The sequence below is a fragment of the Azolla caroliniana genome, unplaced genomic scaffold, assembly GCF_043228905.1.
Source record: "Azolla caroliniana isolate FFs.n. ecotype wild unplaced genomic scaffold, voAzoCaro1.0.p SCAF_6, whole genome shotgun sequence".
In the NCBI taxonomy this organism is placed as follows: Eukaryota; Viridiplantae; Streptophyta; class Polypodiopsida; order Salviniales; family Salviniaceae; genus Azolla; species Azolla caroliniana.
Window position 1 is genome coordinate 6,411,793 of NW_028230441.1, and position 11,897 is coordinate 6,423,689.

At 37.5% G+C, this 11,897-nt stretch overlaps 1 protein-coding gene across 1 annotated transcript; it reads left to right on the top strand.

Annotated features, from left to right (window-relative positions):
• Positions 1–1,068: 1,068 nt before the first annotated feature.
• Positions 1,069–8,977, top strand: LOC147862856 (pentatricopeptide repeat-containing protein At2g33680-like). Its single transcript, XM_087321153.1, has 4 exons — positions 1,069–3,303; positions 3,472–3,639; positions 8,102–8,481; positions 8,673–8,977. The coding sequence occupies exon 1, from the start codon at positions 1,069–1,071 to the stop codon at positions 3,184–3,186; it is 2,118 nt and encodes a 705-aa protein (XP_087177279.1). The 3' UTR covers positions 3,187–3,303; positions 3,472–3,639; positions 8,102–8,481; positions 8,673–8,977.
• The last annotated feature ends 2,920 nt before the right edge of the window (positions 8,978–11,897 follow it).

Here is an 11,897-nt window from a genome sequence, read left to right on the forward strand (position 1 = left end):
CTATTCATGAGCTTTTCATTCAACATCTTACCTCCTACCTATGGTGTTGGTGTGAGCAAGTGCCAATAAACCTCACACTCGTGGTCAATGAAAATTTGATGTATTGAATACAGTACATAGGTTATATTATGGTGTCAAAAAACCCATTACGTGAAAGGGAACTTTAGAATAGATTCTATTGTCACTTCACTTCTCAAGTTGAATTTATATTTGCTCACTTGAGAACATGTGAACTATTGCCCAGATTATGTCTAGCCCATTGTTGTTATCCCACTTCAATGCTTTGCATAATACAACTACATGCTTGACTCTGATTCATGTTGTGCTTTGTCTTGCACCATCGTTTTTGCGAGTTAACAGAGAATGCACAAAGAGTTAATCAATACAAATAAACGTCAGAGAATGGAAATACTATGTTATCACTAGAATAAGGGAGTGGAAGAACAATTGCAACCAAGAACTTGCTCAATGAATGTTGTAATTTATGTACTCCTCGAAAAGTAGATACAAATGGAACTCATTAGCTTGCAACAAAGAACTAACACTAAAACTATTGGTAAGGTAATTGGTATGCATTGGGTTATTATCCTTGACGACTAATCATTCACCACATTAATTCAACCAGGTGCAAGAGGGTAACAGGCACATGTTCATATCAACAAAAACAAACATGATCAATATTAAAATGGATTTTAGGGTTTCGAAGATAGTGAGAATGCAAAGAGCTACACTATAGAGTTAGGTCGAGCATGATGTAATAAAAAAGATGGTGTCAATCCGGTAATAAACATTTGCGAAATGGCGAGGATGTACGAGACATTGAGGATGTATGAGCCGAAGTTCCATGATGGTGCGTGGCCCTTGGCGACAAATGTTCGGTTTGATGTGGCACACGGGCGGGTCGGGATCGAACTCGAGCCCTTCTAAGTTCTCATCCGTCACTCAAACTAGTCAGAATTCATTATGTAAATTTCCAAAACCCTGCCGAGAGAGAGAGAGAAGAAAGAAAGATATATTAACGTCTTCTAAGGCCAAATTTGGATGGGATATTTGTTACCTGCAGGATCCATGGCTACAGGGTACATTTGCCATCAGCCCACATGCTTTGTTGCCGCCGCAGCGATCACTTCTGCTACCACTACTGCAGGAGGAGTGAATCCTAGATCACATGGTGCCTCCTCCTCCTCCTCCTCCTCCTCCTCACCAGCAGAACAATCACGTGCTCTCCTACAGTTGATAAAGTCATGTGGGAAGCAAAAGAACCTGCACAAAGCTCGAAGGATACATGCACAGGTTCTCCAGACGCAGGTATTGGATCCACATGATGCTTCCTGCAGTCTCATCCCCTTCTCTCTGCTTCGAATGTACTCTGAGTGTGGGGCTGTTACAGAAGCTCAGAAAGTATTTGATCAGCTACTCCTTCCGATGAACAACTGCGACTCTGCTGCTGCTGCATGGAGCTTGCTCATTAAGATGTATGCCCAGCATGGCCATGGTGAGATAGCTTTGCAATGCTTCAAGAAGATGCAAAATGAGAATTTACGACCTGATGCATCCACGTTTGCATTTGCCCTCAAAGCTTGTCGTATCACAAGATCTCTCAATGTCGCTGAAGAGATTCACGTGGAGGTACACAAGCGTGGCTTATTGAAGAAAAATATTGTGCTTGGCACAGTGTTAATGGACATTTATGCCAAATGTGGTGTAATTGGAAAAGCACGGGAAGTTTTTGAAGAGCTCCCTGTGAGAGACGTTGTATCTTGGAGTGTTCTGATTACGGGGTATGCTCAATGTGGTCTCAATGATGAAGCGCTGAAGTGCTTCCAGACAATGCAAGACGAGGGCATTTCTCCGGATGCGATAACATTTGCATGCATTCTTAAAGCGTGCAGTAGTATAGGGTATATTCACATAGGAGAGGAGATACATTGTGAGATCAGGAAGCAAGGTTTATTAAAGAAAAACACCATCCTCAGCACAACATTAGCAGACATGTACATGAAGTGTGGCATGCTGGGAAAAGCACAAGAAGTTTTTGATGAGCTTCTCATACGAGATGTGGTGTCTTGGAGTGCTATGATGGCTGGTTATAGCGAGCATGATCGTGCTGAGGAAGCTCTGGTATGTTTCCAACGTATGCAGAATGAGGGCATCCTACCTGATGCATTCAGCTTTGCATGCATTTTGCAAGCTTGCAGCAGGATAGGATATATTGACGTAGGAAAACGGATACATGCTGAGGTAAGGATGGTGGGGTTGCTAAAGAAGAACTCAGTGCTTGGCACAACATTAGTGGATATGTATGCCAAGTGTGGTTGTCTAGGGAAAGCACAGGAAGCATTTGATGAGCTTCAGACACAGGATGTGGTATCTTGGAGTGCACTCATGAATGCTTATATTCAACATGGCTTTTCCGAGGAAGCTCTAAACTGCTTTCGGAAGATGCGAAAAGAGGGTATCGTCCCGAATGTCATCACATTCACTAGTGCTCTGAAAGCCTGCGGCAATATAGGATCCCTTGAAGTAGGAGAAGAGATACACAACAAGATAAGGGAGCAGAGTTTACTTGAAACAGAAGTAATGCTCGGCATCACATTGATGGACATGTATGCGAAGTGTGGTGTGCTAACGAAAGCTCGACAAGTGTTCGAAAAGATTCCTGTACAGGATGTTGTGTCTTGGAATGCCCTCTTGGCTGGGCATACTCAACTAGGACATGCAACACATGTATTGATGTTATTCAGTGAAATGGTATCAGAGGGTATTATGCCTGATTTGGTCACTTTTGTTTCCCTGCTAGCTGCATGCAGTCATGCTGGGCTACTCGAAGAAGGGACAAAGGTCTTTGCTTGTATGTCTAGCGTCTACAATATCCTTCCAACTTTAGAACACTACACATGCCTGGTTGATCTTTTCAGTCGAGCAGGACACTTGGATAAATCTGTAGTTCTATGTGAAAGCTTGTCATCATCTGAGAGGCTTCCACTGTTGCTTTCAGTCTTGAGTGCTTGTCAGAAATGGATGAATGTGGATCTTGGGAGGTGGGCCTTTGAACAATGTTTGCAGCTGGACAGAACATGTGCTGCTGCATATGTGTTCATGGGAAATATATATATAGCTGCCGACATGCATGGGGAAGCTGACCGGATAAATTGTCTGAGGGTGTCAAATAAAGAAATCATATGAGATTCTCTGTGAGATTGAGTTGTGAATCCATATAGAAGCTTCTTAGTTCATTGGGTTCTCATTTTGAACTTGCACCGCTAGATCTGTTTACAAAATACGGAGTTTGTTACACATAAGGTAAAGTAAAATATTTAACTAATTGTGATAACTTTATTTCCTAAAGATTTCTTTCTGGATTGGAAATGAAATATTGCATTTCTGTTTGTTTGGATGTGCATGGCAATTTATTTTTATTTCAGTTTACTTTTCTTTGATTGTTCTTACTTTTTATTGTCCTTTTTCCAGGAATTGTATGGTTGACATATTTGTTCTGTCTTTAAATGCTACCCTGAAGCTGAATGCGGAACCTATATAGTCCAAGCTTTACAACGAAACATTGCATCTGGACAAAATAGTTGAGGAAATTTGCTATGGACATGACTCTAAAAAGCACTCCTTGGGCGCCCATGTCAGGTACAAATTATGGTATCAATACAAGCTCTTTTCTTAATAATTTGTAAACCTATACAACTTCTCTTTACACCCTACTTTGGTATAGTTTTTCTTTCTTTACTTTCATTAATTTCCCCTGTTGGTAGTCAAAGGACCAACTCTATCACAAAATTGTGATCTATCATTGTACACAGTGCCAATGAAGCTTCTTATTGCATTATAGTTTGTTCATCTATCTCCTGTCTTGATTTCAACTTTTAGTTGTCAAATGACCAACTCTACTTCACAAAGCTGTCATGTATCATTGTATACGGTGCCAGTGAAGCTTCTTATTACATTATACTTTATGCATTCAGAAAACTCTTGAAACATTACAAGTATCATGTACCTTTCACCTTTCTCTTGAACATCTATAAATATTCTAAGACCTTGTCTGTATTTTCTTTGAGACAATTATAGAAGGCCCCTACACCAATTATGTATAAATTCTTGTGCGCCAAATATGCTTGGCTTCTTCAAGTTGGTGGAAAATGTTTCATGCAACATCACCCTCAAAGTATAAACCTCATGATCGATGAGGTTGTCATATTTGATAACAATCCAGGGTTGCAGTTGCAATGTAAAATAAAAAATTGACATGAGTATCTCATGGATGTGTAAAACAGAATTCATGGTTATAAATCAAATATGGGAACAGTATACATATTCATGGTTATAAATTGTCATGGATGTATCATGATTGTGGCAAGGGTGAATCATAGATATTCATATATGGTAAATTCCTTGTCATGAGGTTTATGCATTGAGGGTGATGATGTTCATGAAGAAGGACCTATATATAATTAGATCAAACATCCTTACCAAGAATAGCCTTACTACCTTAAGTAGTCATTTTGCCGTAAAGGTTCAATGGTTTAGAATGTACTTGGAATATGGATCCTAAATTTAAGGAGATAAGCAAATGCACGCCTCCCATGGTGTCCCTAGCTTTTTATATAGACTTCTTGATAAGGTCATGAAAGAGGGACGACATTCTTGAGCTATTCTGTTTATCTTAATTAAATGAGTTGGCCTCTTATCAACTAAGTAATTAATTGGTTGTGTATTTATGAGCCATTTTGTTGCTTATAACACTTGCCTTATTTGAATCACGTCAGTCTCGGCTTTGTACTAATACTACAACTTGCTTTAGTTGTCTAGCCATCACGACTGGCAATGTACATCATAATCCATGGCAACTGCAATGAGCTGTTCATAGCCATCACAATCAGTCACCTATACCATTATACGTGGCAATCGCAATGAGTTGCTCAGTCCACAATATATGAATGTAATGCATGTCATATGATCATGGTAATTCAACATCAGCCTCTGGCAAGTATTGACTTTATGCCAATTCATGAACACAAATGCAATATGAAGTAACCCAAAACCCAATCAATAGATGGAGCTTTAGTGCAACTTTATATGCCCACTATCAAGGGCCCAAGCACAAGACCAATTGAATTAGAAATGGAAACTAAAAAGAAGTAATTTTATTCTAAACAAGATGAACCAAATTATTGCAAAGATTTGAATTGAACCAAAATGGTTTGACAAACTTATCACCCTAGACCTATGCATGATTGCCATAAGCATCAATGCATACTTACCACATAGTGTCGATGTATGCTTGCCACTTGGTTATCTTGCATGTTCCAAACTTGGCTATCTTGTGTAATTATGTTTCCGTGTTTTTTCTCAAGGTCAACACCAGTTATTCAGTGTACTTGGTTCTTGCTTTATCTAATTCTAGTCACATCTCTTCACTACTCATACGTCTCATTTTGTATCTTTTTGTGTCTTTTTTATCCTTTCCTGAATCCCTGATCTTGCTGTATGTTGTCTAACAACCATAACAATTTGACCTTGAATATGGCGTACCTTAATCAAATTATGGCGGTTCTTCATCACTTACAATTGGAAAATGCTATGCTTCGTGAATCCTTGCATGAGCTTCACTCTTCCTCCATAGCTTGGTGGAGCCTCTCTTTATGGAGCTAAGAGTTAGCTTACTCGAGAAATTCAATGGCAATTGGGATTGTCATATATGGGGATTGATCAACCAAGTCCAACTCATCATCTGTCTCCAACTCCAACGATAATAATTTCAAGCTGTGAGTGGGTCTTGTCAATGTAGTCTCACTAAGAGGGGCGATGCGGGTTTGGTTGAATTGAGTTTCCCCAAAGTGGCCAACATGACTCATGCTTTGATGTGTTGCACTATCAAGGGTCACTACCAAGTCCAAAGGGGTCGTCTTCCGTACTGTGGGTTAACTGAAGGATTAAAAACTTCACGTCTTAATGGCTGCAAAGACCACGTCATACTTCAACACATAAAAGTACTTACCCCTAGACTCCATGCAATGAATTGAGTTTCCCCAAAGTGACAACCACCGTACAAAAGGCATGTTTTTTGCACTTCTGAGGGTCAATCTCAAGTTTGGAGGGGTCTCCTTCCTGTCTCCTTCCTAACTACAGTAGCATGATTGAAGAACAATGGAGACGTTACTCCCCAATAACAAAGACTGCATTATTAAATCACTTACTCTCAACTCCATGCAATTGTGGAAGCCTCAAACTTTTCTTAAGTTAAAACTAACATTAACACACCTAATCACTATATCAATTAAGGGATATGTTGCCTTTATTAAATGTATAGTAAAACATACAATGTTATTAATAAATCAGATAATGCTAAATAAAAAACATGTATATCTTAATTAATTAGTTTGAAAAAACATGTATATCTTAATTAATTAGTTTGAAAAAACATGTATATCTTAATTAATTAGTTTCGAAAAGTGGTTCTTTGTGGGTGCAAAAGGTAGAGAATGAGGACAAGAAGGTAATCCTAGAGTTTGGAAACTGTAGACCATTTTTACATGAGAGCTCTTGCCATTTTATACAAATTGGAAACCGTAAAGGGTTCCTTTCACATTATAAGCCCATTGGGCATTGGCCATTGCCACATAGTAAAGGGTAGTTCTTCACAAATTATAATATGTCCATGTTTCTTGTATATGTTGGGCTGGCTATGGGCCTTGGTTGGACTCAACCAAACTAAATTGTTACAAAGTCATGGTTGAACGGTTTACTGGTTCGAATATAATGAAGCAGTTTGGTTTGGTTCTAAAATTGGGGGTTATCAGTTTATTGATTTAAGTGGCTCAGTTTAATGATTTATTGGTTTTTTGTTTACCTTTTTTGTTTCTGTAATTGTTTAATGGTTTAGTTAGTGGTGTTTTTTGTTTAATTAATTTAATTTTTGAATTTAGTAGTTGTTTTATTTAATGGATTTTTTGGTTTAATTATTTAATTAATTTGACTTAAATTTCATCTTTTCTTTAAATGGCTTGGTAGTTCTTAAACGGGCTGGTTTGGGTTTCTTTTTGCATGAATGGTTCAGTTGGGTTTCATTGGCTTTAAAGCTGAACTGAACTTAGCCCAGTATCTACTTGGCCTATGACCAATATTCTAGATTGGAAATATTAAGCCTCATAGGGTGGTTAGGATGAAAGAATGTGACATTATTTCCCTTAACATCCCCCCACACCTATTTGGGTACTCTATCCACAAAGAACATCCACAAACTCTGGTAGTTGAATCTCAAAATTTTGCAAGATGCCACGTTAACATCTTTTTTCATGTTACATTTGTAGAGAGGTTGTTGAGATTCAATAATATTGACGAATTAGGAAACTTAGAAGTGCTTTTATCATGAGAATAAATATCTGTTTGAAAAATTTACGGCTATGTCCTGGACCTCCTCCATACAAACATAAATGATTTAATTGACATCATAATTGCTTTTCGAGATTGTCAAGAATGCAAAGTGCATTTTACTTGGAAAAGGATTGAGCCTTCCACCCAAAGATAAAACACATACAAGATCAACATCACTTTGTTGATCATGAGAAGGTCCAAGAAGGATGTGTGACCATACTAAGCGCAACCATGGCTGATATGTAAAGAAAGTTGTTAAATAAATGCTAGTTTATATGATGTAGATCTAACCTAGCAAAAAATGAAAGCAATATGAAGATCACAAATGTAGAAACATACAATGATCTGATGTCAAACGGGACCTATGTGGTGATGCCACTTGTGAACTTGCACAATACAATGAATTGGATTTGTGAATAGAGGAGTTGTACAAGAGAGAGGTATGTCGTGGGGAGTAATTTCTCATTGGCATAGTCGCAATTGGGATGGCCACATCATCATATATAATAGGCATCATTGTGTAGATATGTATGTGTGTATGTTGTATGTATGTTGTATGTATGTATGGAGGCTGCCCACATTATCATAAAGATGCATGCGTGTATATTGAATGTATGTATGGAGGCTGCTCCATCAAATATCTGTACACTTTATTCTATGAATCGAACATTCTGAGAGCATTATAATTATATAATCTAGAATGATGTGCCAATCGTAGCCCAATGTGCTGACGTGAGTGGGAGTGGATTCAGTGGAAGTGGAATAATACCCTGCTGCTTTAACAGAGCATTACATCCATGAATGACCTAATTGCTTATAAACAGAGAAGACGAAAAGAAATGAGAATGAGAAGTTTCATTCATTAGAGAGAGAGAGAGAGAGAGAGAGAGAGAGATGTCTCATCATCACCACCACAACCACCATCATCATGACCAATATATGGGATATGGAGGAGGTTATGAAATGCCGTATAATCAGTATCAGCAGGGCCATGGCCATTACCCCCCGCAACAACAATTATATGTGCCACCAATTGCCGTCCATAACCACGGTCATTCGCATGAATACGCGCTGCCACCGCCCCCCCCTTGCGTTGGTGTAAGTCCTACCCTAGTAGGAGTAGCAGCAGCAGCAGTATTTCATTTTAATTTTCTTTCTTCTCTGTCTATTTTTTTTGCATTCAAAACTGTCTTCATTTATATGCAAAAGCATGGCTGGCTGGCTGGCTAGCTCTTAACAAATCACTGAATCTTACTTGTTTTCCTTTGTAATGTAATGGATACATATAGGCGGAGCCCTTTGGCTATGTTCAGCATGGTGGTGGTTCTTACTACGGCCCGCCTCCGCCTCCTCCTCCTTGTTATAGTCCCTACCACCACCAATACTAACTAATTATAATGGGCGAAGTTTATATCTACCACAATCCGGCATCTAGGCCTAAATAACACCTCTTATACACCGCTGCCTCCTTAGCGGTCACCGTCGGCCCTCACTCTGTAACACTATATATGTGTTTGTTTATGTATCCATCTATGGGAGACCATATGTTATTTTATCGCAAGCATGCTTCTCCTTGTTAAATGGTGGCTATATTGTGAAATGCACATAAGAGATCAAAACCAACCTAGTTAGCTTCTTACTTCTTACTCAATTTATAGTTGATACAAAGGTACCCATTTGGGTTGGCTTAGCTAAAAAGGGTGTGCTAAAAGGGTGGCACAAAGGCACACATACACACCACAATATATTAGAGCAAAAAAACAAGTTTGTGTAGCCATATGTAGCATGTGATCTTGTACACCCCCCTGGGATAGCTCTTATGAATATATTCAGGGGAATTTATGGTTGCATGAGTTTGACATAGGATCCACTAGGAATTTATGGTTGCATGAGTTAGGGTGAAAATCGACGAGCATGCTTAATAAGCACATCGAAACAACATCAATCAGAGAGTTGGGTGCTTGCAAGAAGGATCTAATCTATGAAGAAGGTTGTACATTCATAGGTGAAAATGACAATTGAATTGGGTTTATACGTCTTGAGATGGTTCTATGATAAGAAAATAATCAATGGACGTTTACACCTTAACCTTTCTTGGGAAACAAATCACGATAGTATGATCATTAGTGTTGAGTTGACTAATGACTCACAGGGAAGGCAATACATAAACAAACAATCATTCATGTAATTAGACTCATGTATGAGAGCATTGAGGTCAAGAAATTGCGGTTTTGGGATATTTTATCATCTTCCTCGGGGGGAGATAATAAACTGCGCAGAGTTTTTTCTAGATATTGAAGAATTTTAATAATGAGCATTGTAATTGAGAGTGCATGTTTTGAGTCAAAGAGAAATGTGTGTAGGGGTAGGTCCTCGATGAAAATGTGGGGAAGGTAAACCTCGAATATGATCAAAAGTAGAATATTCGTAAAGGCTATTTTGACTAGATTGCAAATAGCTTTAGACATTAAATCAATTGTGTTGTCATAGGTTGGACTTTTTTAGGATGTGTGAATACAAATTGTCATTTCAATGTCAAGTTTCTCTCCTCCATATTCTCTTAGTTTTTTACACACTAAAATTAATTCTTCGAGGTTATGAAAATTGTTGAACTATTGATTTGATCATTCTCCATGATGTAATGCAAGAATTGAACAGTCCTCCCTCCCACCAATACTACACTGTGAACTTCGTATCAAAATTGGAAACTCCTCTACATATGCTACTGACAATCAAAATTGCATGTCCAACAATTGAACTTTGTTATTGTGTTAGTTCAAATTCACATGTTGCTTTGTATTACCTTCCTAGACTACATATACAACAATGTTAGCGTTGCCTCTCCTTATGAGAATGTATCCTCTTCAATCTTTCTACTAAGGAAAATGTTTTCTCTAATTCATTTACTGGCTACTTAGTGCTTAACATATAAAGATGATATCATATAGTTGAATTATTTATTAGCTTCAATGAAATATTAAATTATGTGTGATTCCTAGTATACACTCTTAACATTGCCTCTCCTTATGAGAATGTATCCTTTTCAATCTTTCTACTAAGGAAAATATTTTTGGTAATGATATTACCCTTATTATATCATGTACCTTTTATTTTACTTTTATCAAGAAACGTTTTCGTTTCAGTTTGCAAGTTAGTGAAATGATTTTGTGATCTATTATCTAAAGGTAAAGGCATTGCATATTATACAATAATAATGTTCCATTTTTTACGGGGGAATAGTTTGCAATACAATATTACATTACAATGCTTCACATGTGAAGTTTTCTTTATTACCGATGCAACGAATATAAGAATCATTGGCATGACAAGCAATATGCTTGATGCAATCATTATGTGACGCAATTTGCAATAACTTTTTAAGGTTCATATGATCAACAATCTAGATACTTTAAATTGGAGTTCTTTGTTAGATTTAAATTCTTGTTTGGCTAGGCAAGAGGTGACCAAAATCTCAATTGTTGAGAATAGACACAATACATATACAAATGTAATAAATGTAATTAGCATTGCTTGGTAGAAGACATGACATTGTATGATGATAACATGAACAACAATAAATTGAAAGAAAAATATTCAAAGCATATATACAACTATTTACATTATGTGTGTGTGTGTGTGTGTGTGTGTGACTCACAAGAGAGAGAAAGACAGACTACGAGATACCTTAACTCGTCAAAGTTTTGTCAATGTTGAAATCCTAACATGGTTACAATGAGGTCTCTATAAAGGAAGGGATTAAAATATTTGACTAATAGTATGGTATTAGTATACATGAATGGGATCTCCTTTGCAATAGGAAACATAGTATTGGTTCCATTTGCTATGTCAATATTCATCACCTATGAGTCAAATGATCAATTTAGTGGAAGAAAGTAGTCCACTACATTACAAACTAGTATAGAAGTATCCTAAATTCATAGCTAATGCGAAATGTGTTGTAATAATGGGTTTGGTAATTTCATTCATTCAAAAGGATGCGAATAAATCCTTAGTTGGCTTTGAGGAAGTTTAAAGCTCAAGATAGATAACAACTAAAGTAACTAGGTTTTAAAAGTTTATTGACTAAAAGTTGACAAGGTCGTTCTTTGTGATTGTTTTAAACCAATAATTAAACACGACAGTATGTGCAGAGGAGCACAAGGTCATGCACCAATTCCTATTTGCAAACGTAACAATAAAGTAATATATAGAAGCTGAGAGAGAGGAAATTTTGGAAGAAAACAATGAAATAACAAATAGCTTGAATATTAGTGACAATATTACTAGGTTTTTTTTGTGGGGGGGAGGAGAGGGGAGGGTGGGCTCTACCCAACCACCAATAAACGGTGTAGTAAATTAAGTTGGTGAAAGTTCACATATATAGCAACATCATTATGGACAAACAAAATAGGAGAGAGCATTGGGCATTTGTTTTTTCTTTCTTTTCATGTATTCCAATCTCTATAATGATTTCTTGGATTTGGTTTCTAGTGACTTCCACCATTTGACTTTAC

Excerpts from the sequence above, each read along its gene's own strand:
- LOC147862856 (XM_087321153.1), top strand. The coding sequence starts at position 1,069 with ATGGCTACAGGGTACATTTGCCATCAGCCCACATGCTTTGTTGCCGCC.